Source organism: Enoplosus armatus, chromosome 12, assembly GCF_043641665.1.
Source record: "Enoplosus armatus isolate fEnoArm2 chromosome 12, fEnoArm2.hap1, whole genome shotgun sequence".
Taxonomy (NCBI): domain Eukaryota; kingdom Metazoa; phylum Chordata; class Actinopteri; order Centrarchiformes; family Enoplosidae; genus Enoplosus; species Enoplosus armatus.
The window spans coordinates 10,833,645-10,852,133 of NC_092191.1; the positions used below are offsets into that span (position 1 = coordinate 10,833,645).

At 40.5% G+C, this 18,489-nt stretch overlaps 1 protein-coding gene across 6 annotated transcripts in view; it reads right to left on the reverse strand.

Moving 5' to 3' along the window:
* Positions 1 to 5,484: 5,484 nt before the first annotated feature.
* The window catches only part of kcnma1a (potassium large conductance calcium-activated channel, subfamily M, alpha member 1a), a 129,166-nt gene continuing 116,161 nt past the window's right edge, over positions 5,485 to 18,489 (reverse strand). For 3 of the 6 annotated variants that reach the window (XM_070915987.1, XM_070915991.1, XM_070915989.1), the window contains 6 exons: positions 15,923 to 16,036; positions 12,610 to 12,740; positions 10,848 to 11,042; positions 10,270 to 10,388; positions 9,241 to 9,465; positions 5,615 to 5,636 (listed from right to left, as the gene is read on the reverse strand). In XM_070915987.1, coding sequence (XP_070772088.1) covers positions 5,615 to 5,636; positions 9,241 to 9,465; positions 10,270 to 10,388; positions 10,848 to 11,042; positions 12,610 to 12,740; positions 15,923 to 16,036 — 806 coding nt within the window. Of the gene's footprint in view, positions 5,637 to 8,032; positions 8,062 to 9,240; positions 9,466 to 10,269; positions 10,389 to 10,847; positions 11,043 to 12,609; positions 12,741 to 14,456; positions 14,541 to 15,922; positions 16,037 to 18,489 lie in introns of all 6 variants that reach the window. The other 3 variants (XM_070915985.1, XM_070915988.1, XM_070915986.1) reach the window with 2 other exon arrangements.

Consider the following 18,489-nt stretch of genomic DNA (forward strand, 5'->3'; position numbering starts at 1 on the left):
GATACCTCGTATGATGTCCTCTGCTCATCCACTGTCACCGTCTCCAAGGAGATATACAAGCCAGTGTGGACAGAATGTGATTCGAATGCTATTCCCACCCATCACTGTGGATCCCCGTTGATTGACAGTCTGACAGGTGAAAGTGATGGAGCAGCTAATAGCATGTCAGTAAACGTAAATCAAGACTAATGCCAGGTTCAATGGATAAGCGGAATGGTGGTGCGACTTGGGCCGCGGGGTCATCGACCCCTCCGCAGGGTGGGGATTGGTAAAATACAATATACATTTATCTGAGGCTTCCCCTGGCGATAGTCAAGGTCAGGCACTGGGTCTATTGCAATTTTCAATACCTGTCTAATGTATATACACTGTAAAGTGTTGAAATGACATACCAACGCACTGATATTTATCATGATTTTTGATGTAGGTGTGTTTCAAAGGTACTGGGTAAATAGTGTGAGCTATTGTCAGTGTTAAGCCCAGTGGTGGCAGAAGTACCTGCCTGTGCTGTTTTGTCTGTGCTCTTTATGCCAGTTTGAAGTGGGCAGGGCTCAGCTGGAAAAGTGATGTCATGTACATCCCTGCACCAATCAGGATTTAAACTCTTAATATATAATACTCAAACTTTACCCTAAGTTGTTGCTTATTAACATATTATTTTAAATTGGCCCATTCAAAAGTTACATTAATTGAATTACATGATATTATTCTTGTTAACATTGGAGCTACATTTGTATTTCAGCAGTGTTGACGCAGGTCAGGTCAGGGTGGTACTAATTTTAACTACATCACATAAAATCTGGAAGTTTTATTTATAAAAATGCAACATATATAACAACTTGATCAAATGTTTTGCGTGGAAAATCTTAATCAGCAAAGTAACTACAGGCTATAGCTGTAAAATAAATTCAGCAGATATAAAAAGTATAATTCACTATGAAATGGTAGCATGAAGTGCTTCAAATTTATACTTAAGTAGAGTACTTGAGTAAATGTACTTAGTCACCTTCAACCACTGGTTATTCTGAGACTGAAGGAGTACAATAATAGAGGAGAACCTTTCTTGGAAGTTGGAATAAAAAAAGAGGAGAATTTCATGGTTTAGAACACAAATACATCCATTTTAATTTGAGAAAAATACAAAAAGAAACCATGTACAATCTATGTACAAACCTTTTGTACAAGACAGTATATTTATCAGCAGATTATATTTGACAGAGTCAGGTAGATCAACTCAGCACCATCAAATAATCCATTTATCCATCATATCTAGAACACATCCAAACTAATTAGACTGCTATGTCAAACTCCTGTTTGCTGCAATGACGATGTGCCAACAAATTCTATCTGTGATACGCAAGAGCAATGTCCTGAATTCTTCCTGAACTGATAGGCAGCCAAAGAAATTAACAAAAATTGCAACTTTTCTTTAAAAAAAACATTAAAACATTGCTGAATGCAATTTTAATGTATTATTAAGACTTGAGACCCACCTCCCATCCCCATAAGTATTATATGTTCTATTATATCTAGTACAATTCCCAGCAAATAAGTTATTATATCCATCCTTTACAGCAGAAAATAGATTAACAAAAATAATGCAACATACTGTAACAGTAACGTATGACGCATCAAAGTCTTTGATTTGTTCAGTGGACAACAACACATCTGATGTTACAGGCATGGGCCTCTATGTGCATCTTTCAGTCATCCATATCTAACTACTGTACTATGGGGCTCCTATCTTTTTGCCCCAGCAGGTTTCCTGAATGCCACTTTTCGCTATAGTGGGACTTCATATGGGCCCTCCTCTTGACCGTCTGAACTGCCTGGCACTATACTGGCATGGAGGCATTGATGGCTTGGATGTTCTCCATGTCAGTACAAGACACCGCTCTCACAGTGGAAAACACTTGGACTCAGTTCCCTCAAAGCGAGCTTGTGTCCCTGAATGACTGAAGGATGCTTGCTGAACTAAACTCTTCATGGCACTTCAAAAAACACTCTAAAAACTTTAGAGGTATACAATGCAAAGACCTAAAACATCTAATAGAGACATATGACAAGTTGTAGGAAGGAGAGACATCTCAGTCCAGTGTTGTGAATAATGCCAGCCTGAATGAGTCGCACAATGAGGGTTCAGGTAGAAAAAGCGCAGTAATCAAGTGTAATGAAAACAAATGGTGCATTACTTTTGAGAGTTTATGTTAATGCCAGTTTGCAGCATGTACCGTTTTATTTCTGAACAATGCTATGTTTAAGTACCTCAAAAAATACTGTGTAAACAAATAAGAAGCAGTTGTGGCAGATTGTGACAGATGACAAGCTGACAAAATGGAATGTAAACCCTGTAATAACACAAAGACAAACATTTTAATTAAGGATGTTCTCTCTTTTGATAACCTTTGCTGAATTGGTGCTACCTTCCATCTTTGTGATGGCTGATCCAACCAGATCAAATTCCGGTGAACTCTCCCTACTTTCCGCATTCCTACAAGAACCCATCTTTCATTTTCAAGATACACATTTGTCGGGTATTTTTTTCAACATAACAATCAGTTTGTCGATTCTATGTATAATGAGTCATTGCCATTATCAAATATTTATAGTTCCTTATTGTTCAGGCTAGCAAGTATGCCATTAACAACCCAATTATACATACATTTTACTCACATATTTTCTGAAAAGAAATCTATTTGCTACAATGTGTGACAACGATGTAATCACAGTTCAAAAGTTCACTTCAGGACAATGTGTATGAGGCTTCAGTATAGTTGCACCACACCCAATAGACGGACATTGAAGCTCTGATCATTTTGTTTGAAAAAAAAATGTGGTCTATATAATGGGTTGAATTTACACAAAACATATTTAGCACAATATTGTGTTCTTTTCCTTATTCCAAAATCGGTTCTTTTTTTTTTTGAATTACTCTTCCTTTACAGCCTATAGAGGAGAATCGCTGTAATAAACAGACAGCATCTTCCTGTCATATTTGAAATCATATTTTGTGGAAAACACCAGTACACTGTGTTGTAGTGTACACTCTCCTCCTCCACACTAGGGACCTAATTTAGGTCAAACACATCTATTGAAGGTCATTCAGTTCTGGCCTGCACAAAGAGGGAGCGACTCTGTGATCTCCTCGCTATTACTACCACTCTGCTCTCCATCTAAATACAACATCTTTACACCTATCTTTCCATCTGCATGTTCGCAGCTAGGGATGCTTAGTAGTAGACACATTATTTAGTAGAGATGGCTCTGTGCAACTAAAAGAGGCTTCAGATGAGCCTTAATTTATTTCTACAAGCACTCAACAGAGCTGAGCTGCCAGGCTGAAGATGGTGGCTTCACAATGCAAGCTAGTCTAAGCTTTAGTGGCTCCAGAGTGATGCAGTTTGTTAAAGAGAGGCCAGGAGGATAAAAAAATAATCTTTTGTTTTAGTACGATGTGAAATAAATGATGATATAGTCAAACACAAATCCTCTGATATGTAGTAATTAAAGATATTATTTGAGTCTTTTTTTATCTCCTCTAGTACTTTTCACATGGTTCTTGTCTAGAAAAATAAGTACAAATTGATTATGTTTATGGATACAAAATAATTATGTTCAAATGTATAAATCCAACTACATCTTTGTACGAAGTTCATGTATCGAGGCTACCACCTCAATCCTCCATCACAGCTGGATTTGGATCTAGTCAGTGCCTAAACATGTGCAAAACACACATTGCACACAGGCTAGCATAAAAAACACAGGTTCTACGCCAGTGTCCTTATTAGCAGTCTGTGGCATTGTTGCATCTCCACCCAACTATGTTTGAGCATTTCCCCACGTTAGAGGACTGAACACAGCAGCTAAACTCCTGAGAGTTTTGAGGCGTGTGACATCTGGATTGGCAACAGAGAACATCCAAGCGCTTTACTGCCTCTGTGCCAAACCTGTGCCAGGCAGTTGCTCTGATCAAAGGAGGACCCATTGATGCCCACTTTTATGCAATATGTGGCATTTCTTTCCTCAGACATTAGCTATTTGTAACAGACAAAACATTCAGAAAATACACCACTCTTCTTTGTGATCCCAATTCTGCCGCAGATAACACGGCAAAGCGTCAACGGTGGGCACGCAGCTGCTGTTCGTGTTCGCTCAATCATAGTTGGGGATTTTGGTTTGGTTTCTGATGCAACATAATGTTTTTTGTTAGTAGATCCAAACCCTCTAGACTCTTCAACTGTTTTTTTTCTACCATGACTTTCATTTATATCCCACATGCTGTTCCTTCAAAGGTACACCATCACATACAGGCCGATGGAGGAGATGACAGCACTGATCAGTGCAACACCAGAGGGACAAGTGGCTGTGATGCACACACACACACACACACACACACAAATACACAGCTTGTACATAACGTAAATGCTCCCAAACGCATGAAGGACAGGGTAGGTTGTTTTTCATCCTTCTCATGTATTCAGGTTGATCAACCACACTGTATCTGTTATAGAGGGGGCTCAGGCACATATCATGCGATAGGAGCTTAAAACAGATGATGATCTGACGTATCAGCAGAAGACATGTAGGTACAGGGTTCTCTTTCAGCCAGCAAACACCAACGCTGCACCATTCTCTGAGTTTTTAGACTACTGTTTTGCAAGATGAGTTTGCTCTGCAGGACTGGAATGCTCTCACTCAACATGACGAGTCAACGGTGAAGTAGCAAACCTTAAGCAATGACATGATGTATAACAACTTAAAAACAAGATTAGTATGCCTCCGAAGCCAAGCAGCCCTCCCTCCCTTCCTTCCTTCCTTCCTTCCTTCCTTCCTTCCTTCTTCCTTCCTCAGCGACATTTTATTGGGGGGATCTGATGGTTCCAGTTGTTCTGTCAAAAGAAACTTTCAGTTTTAGTGCAAATAGAACAGAAGCAGACAGGAGATATGAAGTTGATGAACCCAGCTGGTTTGACGTGACGCATCTGGGCGGATCTTTGGGAGATGATATGATCAGTTTATCGCTGCAACCCTCATCCTCCGATAACCAGTCACCTTAGCCATGGAGTCTGGTCACATAAAGAGGTGAACTATTGCAAAGAATTACAGGAAGTACTCTTTTTTTTTGTCAATTCTTAAAATAATTCCAAAAAGTGCTAGGGGGAAGGGGCTGTACAATCCTTATTTGATTGTCATTATGTACATCACTATGGATACATTAATAAATAAAACAATGTCCAAGAGCATGGAAGTAACATTAAAAGGTATACACATAGAAGGTCCCTTCCAGTTTGGGTTCCTGTCCAACCCTTGATTAGAAGAATGAGTGAAGAGAAATGCGTCAGTGTTCAACATCCCTGTCGTCATCATCATCATCATCATCATCATCATCATCATCATCATCACCACTCCTCCACGGGAGATCTCTTCCCATGTCTTCTGAAAGAGCGTACAGATGTCTGGTGAGTCGGCAAGAAAACCCTGTGTTCAGCATTCATCTTCAACTTCTCTGATTGGTGGAATCAGACTACTAGTGGATTTGTATTGGTTGACTTGGTTGGCCATGTGAGTGCTCATGGGCTTGATCTGAATGTTCCGTGGGTAGGCATTTTCTGGTTCATCTGTAAACCATTTCTTTTCTGAAGAGGACAAGGCGAGAGAGGAAGAAGAGAAGGCACAGTTAGTTTGAAAAAGTATGCAACATGGGATTACTTACAACCATACTGCCTCAGTTTAAGTGATAGATTTGCATGGCATTCTTCGTGATTAGCATCAAACCGTGTGGTCCAGTTCAAGTTTGTGTTCTGGTGCACTGAGCCAATTTGAATGTCATGGTGTTGTCATTGTGGCATTGTCTAATAAAGTACAGCTGTGTGAAATAGATGGATATAATCTGTCAGAATAATTTACTGTGTAATGATAGATTTCATTTTAAAAACAAAAATATCCATTTTAGATAACACAGAAAATCATCCTAAGGCTATTGTGCAGTTGTAAAGTGTTACAGGGTCAAGTCTACCAGATTACAAAAAAGTTCTCACCTCCTCCTGCTATCTAGTCACGCAGATGATTTCTGATAGCACCTCAGTACAACAAAGGAGAATGGAATTTAGTTTGTGTCCCCTGTTTTCAATGAAACTGCTGTCTACAAGCTGGTTCTGTGGATTGTCCAAACTGGATTCCCTTAGAGGTGCAAAGCAAAGGAAATTGTGGCGTGGCTGCATATAAAGTCAATGCAAAGATGTGTAGGCCGCGGACAGTCTCAAGTTCACCTGCCACTGCACAAATTGAGGGGAAGACACATGGGCAGAAGTAAAATAAAAACCTTCTTATCCTGAAGCTTTATGACTTCATTTAATGTATGTATGGAGACAAAGGAGAAAGACTGGACGAAAACAATCCAAAGAGCTCGACTTCCTGGTGAAATCTTCGCATTGTGTTTTAACAGAGCCACTGTTTTGTTTTTGTAATTATTCAATCCTGTGAGCATCACAAACAAAATCCCATTCACTTCCATTATATTGGGGTAGAGGCAGAAATCTCAGAGATTAATATGTCAAAAACTTGGAAAAACAAATGTAACTATTTGGATGTCTAGGTACCACTAATGTTAAGGTACAAAATATGTTTTTTTGTATCTTGGATGAGATGACCCTAAGCTAACTATAACACATTACTACTATATTCAAAACAGTCCCATTTCATAGTAAGCTTTACTCTCATGCTGACAGTCATTATGTGAGAGAAGAGATTTAAAACATTTGGATATGTCATTTTGGAGAATCTCTCTCTCTCATGTTTAAGTAGGCTAAGAGAGCAACTGTTTCTGAGGAAAGGGAAGGGTGTATGCCAGCTGTCAGAAGTTTGTAAACTCTCTCCCAGCACTTCACAGGCATCTGCAATGCCATTCAAGATGTCACTTCCTTTTGGGTGAAGTTGTAATATCAAATTTTAACTTTGTTATGTGGAGCAAACTGTGTGTGTGTGTGTGTGTGTGTGTGTGTGTGTGTGTGTGTGTGTGTGTGTATGTGTGTGTGCACGTGCGTGAATGTGTGTTCATGTACATGCAGGCTTGCATGTGTGGAGATTCATTTGTGTGGGCTTGTGTGTGTGTCAGCAAGCTTAAGGCTGCGGGGCCGTGTGTTACAGCACAGGCATTTGATGTGTAGAATTGTGCCTGAGGTGAAGCAAGATGTCTGCCATCTCTCTCCAGAGTCTGCTGCTGATACGGTGAACTTAGTGATGTCGCCTCAAACCACCATATCAGGTGCACAGGGTTACAAGGAGGAAACTTACAGACTCATATCCCCCTTCAATTTAGACTTTAATTTGGTCACACCTCCCACTTTCTTGGTGTGACCGATGGCACAGGGCTGGACACACTTTCTTAAAGTTCTGTGAAGAAGTAAGCAATTGGCTGCATCAGGGGGATTTGAATCAGTCTGACCTACATGTGAGCCATGACCTAGGTTTGTACAGTCCAGCAACATGTTGTTACTCTGCGCTTTATATGCTGATGCTGGCACAATAATAACCTACTGTATTCTGTGAGAGCATAAATATGACTTCTAGAAGTCTGCTACAGTCATCTAATAGCATTCAATAGGAGGGAGGATGCGCAAACACACAGACCTCTCACACAATGCAAACCATCTGAAGTTGAAATCAATCATAAAAAGGCATGATAAATGATGGAAAGAAACAATGTGAAAAAGGACTTGTCTGGAGGAAAAGAAAAGTCATATCATCAAGTGAATAACTGAGGTAAAGGCACAAAGAAAGGGGGGTTTTGTCTCAACCTCATGCAATGTGGAGATGGTCCTGATCATGGCAAGGAGGAGGCAGGAGCAGCAGCAGACATTTTGCTTTCCAGATGAAAGCAAAACTTAAACTGAGGCATGGTTTACTTAAGATCTGAAGAACATAATAAATAAAACAAACTCCCCTCGTCATAACAATATCCACAGAGGACATAGTTATGATCAGAACCCCAGGTAAAGGTTGCTAAGTCATGCAGAATCGTTAACTTGCATACCTTGGCCCATTCTATTCATCCTTGTTGCACTTCAGAAAGAGAGGTAAGTAATCTACTGTAAGTGAGTAGTATTTACAATCAATACACAACTGACAAATGACTACCAGTCCTACTAAGGCTAACATATTGCTACTACAGTATTTAGGCTATATCATACATCTTAATTTTAAGATGTATTGAAGGCTTATCTATCATTTAATAATTCGTAACAAATCTGCATGCTTTTATGATATGTCACTATTTCAAAATTCAGTTACTTTATTCTCCCAGATGGAAGTTTAATTCAAAGTATATATTTTGGGAGGGAGAATAAATCAGTATTTAACATGAAGGTCAAAATATTTCACCAAATTTGAAATAAGCTTATAATTGTATAATAAACAGAACAGGAAATTAGAGCCTGCTAAAGAGGGCTAACAACATGGACATGCAATAAAGCAGTACAGATGCACCATGAATAACAAAATATCAACACTGCTAATGAGGGATGATCTTATGAGTAACAGCAAATTAGTAATGTTAGCAAAATGTGCTCTGTAATCAACATCAGCTACGGTAGGTAAATCACAAAACATTACATCCATGATCGAGGTGTACTGATCATGTGCGCTAAATGTGCACAAATATCCAACAAACAACAGTTATTTACACAAATATTAAGAGTTAGACACGAAATGACTAAATATTAAGACAGATACAACAGGTAGACTGAACAACATACTGAATGTGTGTGTTGTATAATGTCATTTCATTTGGCTGTGCTTGGGGCCTTTACTGTATTTTGCTTTGTTTCCAACCGCAATGGCTGTACCATCCAAACAAGTGGTTTTACTGTCTACAATGCCACAGACTTCATTCGTAAGAAAGGAGTCTCAACAGTCTTTGACTATAATAAATGAGCCCAGCTTTCCACAAAGTGAGTTCACCAATTTGTTAATGTCATGTCATGATTGCTGTGATGCGAGAGTGAAGACCACATGCAGGTGATTATGGAGGAAACGCACAAACACCAGCACAAATCCCACCAACAAAACCACAAACACACAATACACAGTGTTTATCAGTGCATGTGTCATCACAGTCTGCACGCAAACACACACACACACACACACACACCTATAAAATACAGGTCAGATATAAAACACAGGTCAGATATAAAACACTAAACATGCAGGTTAATACTCTACAGGACATGTGAGTACACATACTTCTGTTTGTCGCGGGCCTCCCGGGTCTTACTGCTGCGGTTCTGCCGGTTGGAGGCTGGGATGGAGTGAACGGAGGAGCTCTTTTTGCTGGAGGAATGGGAGGAGTGGGAAGAGTGGGACAAGCTTGTCCGGGACTGGCCTGCGTTGTGGTCGAACTGCATGAGGCAGAAGATCAGGTCTGTGGGCACGAGCTCAAACTCATACGGTGGGTTCGTGATCACATATCTGTCCAGAAAACAAGCAAATAGTCAAGGATACATCAAAGAAACAAAGCCATATATTGTATATATTTCATCACTAGAAAATTTAAAGGAGCAATATGGTTGAGCGAATGTGAAATAATGGATCAAAGATGTGTAAAATTGCACAGGTTGTACTTAAGGACTGAATGCACAGACTAATTAGAATTTGATTTATACATACATACATATCAATGTGTGAATTATGAAAAAAACAATAGATAGAAAATATACTGCAATGTACTGTATATTTCATGTACAAATTAGAGGATTATGAAGAAAAATATGTGAATAACACTGTGTATTTGTATGCATTATAATAGAAATCAACTGTATATTACATGAATAAGGGTTAGAGATGGAGACATATTAACAGGATATTTAACAGGACATAATTAATTCTGTTTGATATTCAAGAACAATTCTGCACCTTACTGTACAGCTTTGAGCAATATCCACTTAACCTGCACAAATGTCCATTTTATATTACAATATATGAATATCATTGTACATTATATATTCTGTCTATATCAGAATTAATGTTATAGTCCTAGATCTTTACTCTCTATTGTCAGTTTTGTATTTTATATTTTTATACTTAATTTAGGCATTAGTTCTACAATTTGGCTTTTTAATTGTATTTGTTTCTCAGCTACCTCATTTGTTTTTGTGATTTATGCAAAGTAACATTTCCTTTGGAATTAATGAAGTACTCTATCTATAACCCCAATCCCTCATTTTATTACATCAAAATATTCATTCTGACACAGAGTGAAGGCAGAAGTTGTACCGTTTTGTACACTGGCTCGGTGTACTGATATGAGCGTCTCTTAATCTGTAGATTCCAAAACACAGCATGTTGTACGTCTTCAGTGCTTTACAGAATAAATCCCCGTAGCAGCCGCCATCCTGATGAACAAAGACAACCATCAGTGAGCGGTAGGTCAGCCTGATGATCTGGATCAGTGATAGTAGTTGTAATTCTCTGTAAAGTTTTTTGCATTGCTGAGGGTATTTTGCTTGCGAGCGAAATACCAACTGTTGGCAATACAGACTGTAACAATCTGCAATGTTTTAAAAATATGGCATAATTCACCCAAGAAAAAACAAAAGGACTTCAGTATTGGAAGTTCTCTATAACAATAACAAAAACCTGTAAAAACAATGTTGGAACCAATTAAACTAGGAATTTCCTTCGTGGTGTTCATTGTTCTCTCTAAAGCCCTCTTCCCTCTCCACCCACTAAGGCCTGCTTTGCGTGATCACTGTTCTTCACATCGGATTAAGGGCCGCGAGGAGCGGAGGCGGCCAGATGTGTGCTGCTGGGTAATGCCAAAACGTGTCATCTTCGCTTAAACATCCACTTACCCCCAAGTCGGCAAATGGCCCGTCGTAGAGGGCTAGCTGGGCGACGCGACACCTGTCTCTGTTGGCCAGCGTCTGCGGTGTGCTGTAGCCTCCTCTGAGAGCGTTCTCCTCAGCCAACAGGCCCTCCAGCTCTGGTGTGGCTCCCCCTGTGACCAGCGTCCGAATCAGCGTGAGGATGTTATCATTGAAGTATGTCTGGGGAGAAGAGAGAGAGGATATCTGTAAGCAGATGCCAGTAGAGTCACAAGTAGAGAGGTGGCAGATGTGGGAAGAAAGCAAGCGCAGCCCCTGTTATGTCGAGCCTCAGCCTCTCCATTCCCCACCACTGTTAAACAACTATCTGCATGACTATATACACTAGAGATAGTTATTGATTGATTGTACATTTGGTGAACAGTCCTTTAGTTATTCACTGTTAAAATTGTCTCACAAGGTAAAAAAGATGACAATGACATTTTGATAATCATAGCACATGTGGGATAATCAAGTTAAATAAAACAGGCACTTCAACATAGCACTATTCTTTCCTCTGGGAACACTGTTCTACACACTGTATGATGTTCGCTTCCCTTCTGAAACAACGATTTGACTGCTCTCTGCGGGTGTCAGGTTCTCTTGTCCTTCAAGCCGATCAGGACCTGCTTTTGCCGAGCGTGAAGACAGCCGATGTCACTCGGCAGCCGGGCCAGAGTGGCAGCTCCTCTCCCCGGGCCCCTGACAGGCCTGCAGAGCCTCATGATGGATGAGCACTGTCCATTAGCTGGCTTCACCTCTGACCAGTGCCAGACTACAGCTGACGCCTGCTCTGCTCCCTGCTCGGCTCGGCTCTGCACGCCCCTCTAACCCCTCACTCACCGAGAGGGCTGCTGGAATTAAGCCATCACAGCACCAAAGGGAAAACCACAGTTGGTCATGAGGAGGGGGGAGAGGAAAAATGAGGAGGATTTTTTTTCTCCCATCCTCCTCCTTCATCTTATCTCCAGTGCAGCAATGACATTGTCAAAATATGAAAGACTGTTGCCATTGCCATTACACTAACCTTCAACACTTGCTTCCAAACCAAACATCCAATGAGGCTCTTGAAAGTTGAATTCATAATACTTAAGGTGAGGAGTGATGCCGACAATTTCCCTTTTGATGTCAGAGGAGCTGGCAGGCATGTGTGATGAATGTACTGTACCATTTCATTTACCAACTTCTGCCTACGTGAAATGCCAAAACTGTGCATTGACTGAAACTCATTGTTAAATGTACCCCATTTTTCTCACAGTCTGAGATTATCTACTGTTGAATGGTAATTACTGATATATCTGAAAATTGTTTTCTTTTGTTTCTTTTTGTTAGTATTTGAAGAAAGGTTCCTAATTGAATGTAAAATAACAGAATTGTTTATCAATAATAGTAGAGTCGTGACCACCAAAGTCCCTACATCCTGGGGTTTACACCTTCTGAAGTTTTCTCAAGTCCATCTTTCGAGTCTGACTCACTTCGAAGTTGCTCACCTCTTTCCCTCATCCTGAAGTTTCTACCAGTGCAACAACATGCAATTGTTCCCCAGTGGGTGCAGCATCTCCATGTACTTTGAAACTTTTCTCTACTTTCTTTTCTTCTGAGTATTACTCTGCTAGAGCATCCAAACACAGAATGATTGGGAAATCAAAATTATAAAATGTGTTGCAAAATGTATGATTTTGAAAAGTGATTTTGAGAGTTTTGAAAAACACTCGAACACGGTGAGTGTATGGTGTGTTTGACAACTCACCGCGCTCATCAGGGAGTCGAGTACGCTGACAGCAAAGGCGGTGCCACAGGCGAACGGCTGAGTGAGGTACAGCTCTGTGTCTGGGTCGTCGTCATCATCTTGGTCCAGGAACTGAACGTTTGAGTCGTTCACTGAGAGAGGGGAGAGAGGGAGTTAGAGACGGGCACTATGAAGAAGCATGAGACAAACACACACACACACACACACACCAACACACCTGAGAGTTCAGAAATATATCTTTATCTAATATTCTTTATGTTAAGTTACATTTGAAAAGATTTGGATATATCATGGTAATGTAACTTTATTTCTTCTCCAAACAATTGAAACACGGTTGACTGAATTACCTGTCAGTCAGGCTATTTGTAATCTGTAAACCTATAATTTGTTATTTTTCTGTCCATGCAGTCTATATTTGTTTGGATGGCGAAAAAAGTGTTTTTGACTTTTTGAGAAATTATTCAGCATTTATCTATTGTATATCGCATGCAGGATGCATTTCATACATTTAGAGAAACCACAACTTCAGGAGAAAATATTCAAGTATATAATGCATACACAGTGATAACCATTGTAGAAGTCCCCAATTATGAACCAATCATACATTCATTCTGCATTCATACCTCAGCAGCCACTGTACTTTAACTTTTGTTTTAACTACTGCAATACAAAACTAAATAAATATATATTATATACTGTAACACACACTGACAAAGTCTCAGTCAAGAGACAGTGACCAGTCTGTGGACTGTGTAGCCTGCATGGAGAAAAACAGCATTTACTGTAGGTAGGTATTTCTTGATGTATCCAGTAAAAATGGGAAATAGAGAGACTTCAACAATGGCTAATATGTCACACAAGAAAATCATGCACTTATAAATTCATGCCAAGTTGTACAGAGTTTTCCTTGATGAATGTGTTTGTCACATTATCACCTTCAGAGAAATACATCTCAAATATTTACCTTTGCCCTGAAAGTCAAATTTAAGCCAGGTAACAACACACTTTTTTATCTCATGATAATAATAATAAATCAGGTCTAAATTAAGTAAATGGCACAGTGTGAATGAAAATAAAACGGAACTAAAACTGAAATAATAAGGATATTTTCTCATGCATGGTATAATTGGTAGAATAAAAAACACCAAGTGCTCCCTAAAGTGCGTGTCCTTTTCCTTAGATTGTGTTGCTAGCAGCAGTGGGCAGTGAAGGTTTTAAACCAGCTTTGTGAGAAAAACGAGCATCACACAAGTTTTAGTTTGACTCCTCCGATATCTGAGCTTCAGAGATATGGTCTGGAGGAGAAAAAAAGAAACTGGAAAATAAATTTTAAAAATAAATAAACAGCTTAAAAGATGGTTTGATCTTGAGTTTTTTGTTTTTGATATCTGATTTCTTCCCAGGCTTCCTGTGCGCTGTGGAACAGAAATGTCAGTCAAAGAGACAAGGCCCTGATGCAAACAGGCCTGGGCCAAAGGAGTGAATTGGGGGGGTTGACGTGTGTGTGTGTGTTTGGAGGAGGAAGAGGGGTGAGGGGCAGGGAGGGTGGGGTGTTGCTATGAAAACAGCCACAAGGACAGACTGAGCATGATCAAAAGCCTAGTGATGCTCTGCAAACGCAACTGGAGGAAAATAAAATACCCCAAAAAGAAAAAAAAAATCATTAAAAAGGGGCCAAAACAAGACAGTCAATTTCAACCAGAACGAAGAATAAAAATGTGTTCAAAGTGAAGCCATGGGAGCAGCGAGGGCCTTGACTGCAGCCAGATAAATCAAGACAAGCTGATGAGGAGCAGAGCGGCGGAGCGAGGGAACGAACGGCAGCAGAGGACAAAGGCTCGGCTTACCCAGCTCTGTTATCATTTGTATGTTGGTTCCACTTTTTTTTTCCTGACTGAGTGAAACCAATGGCAGTAGTTTGCCAGGTTTAGCTAATGGTGATGAGACAGCGCAGGGAGGAGGAGAAATGGTGTTGTTATTGAAACAGTTTCAAAGACTGCAATAAAGGCAATTCGCTGTCTCGGGCCACTCGTGTCAACTCCGGAATTACTCGGAGACATTCATGGTTGTCCGGTATCTAAAAGTAAAGCACCCTGGATTAGAGTGCACACTAGATACAAAGCCAGAGCTGTCATGGCGCTACACCACTACAACAACAATAAATTATTTCATGGTAAGACAGTGAAAGGGATAAACATGGTCTTATCCATAAACACACCTACTTTGCACACCCCGCAAACAAAATTGATCATGCAACTCAGATGAGGCGTGTGTTTATGTTTCAACTTGACTTTAATCTGCTCCTGGCAGTGTGAACTGAACATATGACAAGGTAATTATTGTATATGGTTCCAGTGAGACATGCAGCCACTCTCTCCTCTGCATGCTCTTACTTCCTCCTTTCCCAAAGGACAATGTTATCACATCTAGTGTTGCTGTAGCCGTGAAATTCGTTAGCTACGAGCAAGCAGAGGCACAACACTCGGAGCGTCTAGCATTTGATTCCAGGACAGCAACCCACGATGGATAGCATCTAGTTTTGATGATTACGTATGCGGTCAGCAGACTAATGGGACAGCCTCTCTGCAGGTAATGGCTGGCCCGGTTACAAGTAACATTAGGTAGCTCCTTTCTCTTTCTCTGGCCTTTTCTTAGCTGGCCTCATGCTCCATTGCTCCCTAATTGGGTCAGGGGAGACAGAGTAGCCGGTCTCTGCTGCTTTAGAAGGCCCCTCAGAGATCTGAAAGTTTCATGAGTCCCCACCACCAGTGGGAATACAGCCACTGCCATTGTTATTAATAAATGGACCCATTTTGCAACCAAGGCAGTTTTTTTCCCCTCTACCTTTTCACTCTCGTTCCTTTTCTCCCTCTCTCACCCTCTCCATCAGGCTGAGTTTCTCTTGTGCATTAGTGGACAAATTGCAGGAGATGCTATAGTCCTAAAAATGCCGTCTGACATCCTCAAGTTACAGTTGTCCACATTGTCCTCAGAGTAAAAGATTTCCCAGTTCCCGCAGCTAACATTATCATCACGTGACAAAAGCTAGCCAGATCCAATAATTCACATACGAATATGGATTTGAGTTGGGCAAAGCTACCGACACCATGAAAGGGAACAAAAATTCCACACCACACATTCCTAAGTCCATTTGACCTTGAATGAGTTGGAACTTTTGGTAGCAGCATGATGCTTAAGTCTTGGATTATTGGCTCTATATGTGCCTATGTCTGCAAATGAATAATGAGTTGATCTGAGGTTACTAGGTATGGCATGCAATATTTGCATTTGAGGTCGGCGGAAACAGTTTTACCCAGTTCTGTGATGATGGGGATGTTGGATCCGGTGGTGACAGAAGCCTGACGCACAAAGCCATGTACTGGACTGCTGTCTGGAGATGACCTGTCCATTCCAGGAGGCGTGAAACCTGAACACCACAGACAGATTTATAAAAATCAGCAAGAGGGTGGCATTAAGAGATCTAAAATGTAAAAGTATTGCATTTTTTTCTAGGTAAAGATACATGTAAAAATACAGTCCAAGCTAAAATGTCTCGTAAGTGCATTTTACTACAGATGTATCATCAGCATGAGGACATGACCTGGAACTCTGTATCAATACCATTATACATAGTGCATGTCAGCTCACTCAGCAGGAAGTTGTTGATGTTTGCTTTCTGTGTCATTCAAATGTGTGGATTGACAGAAAAACAAGGAAGAAGGAGGTGAAGGCTAAGTGAACAAGGCACCTGCCGAGAAATTGCAACACGAATACTGTGCTTTTAGGGGTCAGCTAAGACATATTTAGCATTCACATCTCTCCATCAACGGGCAGACATAAATTTTATATGTTGTTCATTTTGTTACAATAAAATTGGTGAAGTGGATCCTGAAAACCTTTTATCGGAAATGGCGTGGCTGAGAACCACGAAATACAAGCGCAAGTGACAGGAGTATGAATTCACATGACTTCACATTTTTGCATTTCCTCAAAGTGACAAGTAAACACCTTAAATCTGTAATGCTATATGCATAATGCATCAACTGTGTTTTGACATCCATCATTTAGTGCTGACTACAGCAAAATGCCAGCTTATAGTGCCACCACCAAGGAAACATAATGCAGGGAATATATTCAGGTCACAAAGTTTTAAAAGGATTGCAAATTCTCTATGTATGTGTATGTGTGTGTGTGGGTGCCTTTTCTGTCAAGAAACTCAATGAGCTGCTTACATTACAAAAGAGATATCCTAGCCCTTTGCAACAGAAAAGACACCAAATAGTTTAGTACACAGCAGGAAGCACACACTGAACTGAAGCATGGATAATCATAACTCTTGTTATACCAATTATTGAACTTGGAAATAGCAGAGGTTTGACACTCTGAGTCAACCAGGGAGCACGAGCTCAGACAGAGCAAACATCATTTTGTCGATGTCCATAACGGATGATGTTTACTCAACTGGAGAGTGATGGCAAGTTTTAGGATACTGACTCTAAAACAGTGCTCTTATTGTATCATAGCAAACATGAAGACAGTGCGGAGCTGAAGAAGAACAGCTTCCGTTCTGCGCAGAGTGTACAGCAGAAAGTGATTGTTGGTGAGAACAGGGATACATGAGGCCTGCTGCTGAGCTGCTTTCAGAACCTGTTAGGTTTACAAACAGCTCAAAAGTTACATGTGAGCGGGTGAGTTCTAAACAGAGAGGTGTACTGTATGTCTTCCTAAGGATGGAGTCAGATAACTGCAAAACCAGAAGAGCTAAAATGTGTTTATCTCCCTGAGCATAGTAATCTCCTGAAAGTGAATCCATGCAAGAATTTAATTCCACCATGAAACATTCACATAAATACAAGACACATAAAATAAGCCTGTATCTCTTATATACAATTAAACCTCAAGACCTTGTGGAAAAATGTATATGCTGCGTGAATCCTCTCCATTAAGGAAATATTTAATTATTTCAGTTTTTTTTTTTTTTTTTTTTTTTTAATTGGATTTCATAATCTGTATATATCTGTAATGTTACATTTTGGCAGTCAGAAGCCAGAGTTTGGAAACCAGCCTGAGCACACACAACGTCTCCTCTTCTGGCTGGCTGTTGCTACTGTGAGGCTGTAACCTCGTCTGTTCAGCTACAATGTACAATAGACAAGTGAGATCTGGGTTACATACCCCCTTATCCCTGTAGCCCCCCGGGCACAGCTATGCTCTGTGGTTGACTACATGCTACAGCAGCCGTGAGAAGCTCTCCCCCAGGAAAGTGCATGTTTACTTATTCATTTGCACCTTCTTGTTTTAAATTCCACAGACAGTGTCTGAATGGGAGCATCGCTAGGAGGAAGGAATCCCCAAAGCAATACCTATGATACAATAGCAGCATCTGGGTATGTGCGTGTGTTTCCTTGTGTATGCATGATTGCACGTCACAGTGGTGTGTATGTGTGTTTTCTAAAGTGAAGTATTTATCACTGAAATGGGTGGTTGATGTAAGACCCAATTATTGATGACAATAGGCTCCATCCATCGACCCTGGGCGAGGATATAGGCTAGTGGGCTTCCATATTGAGGTGGCTTTCTGTGAATACTGCTCCCCAGAGCAGCATGCTCTAAGATTTACCCCTGCTTATTGTTCCTCGGTGGCACCGCTATCGACAGCACATCACTCACTCAAGGCTGGAGAAATAACAGCATTGGCATTCTCCTAAAACATGTGGAAGTGCTCTGCACTAAAAAATAATGGCCTCTTGGACCTTCAGCTGTGATTTGTATTTACAACAGTCACTGTGGTGGCACTAAATAGTACTGAGCTAAAGGCATGTCATGCCTTTTGGGCTAATCATAAACTGAGGATTACCTGTTTGTGGATGTGCGTGGATA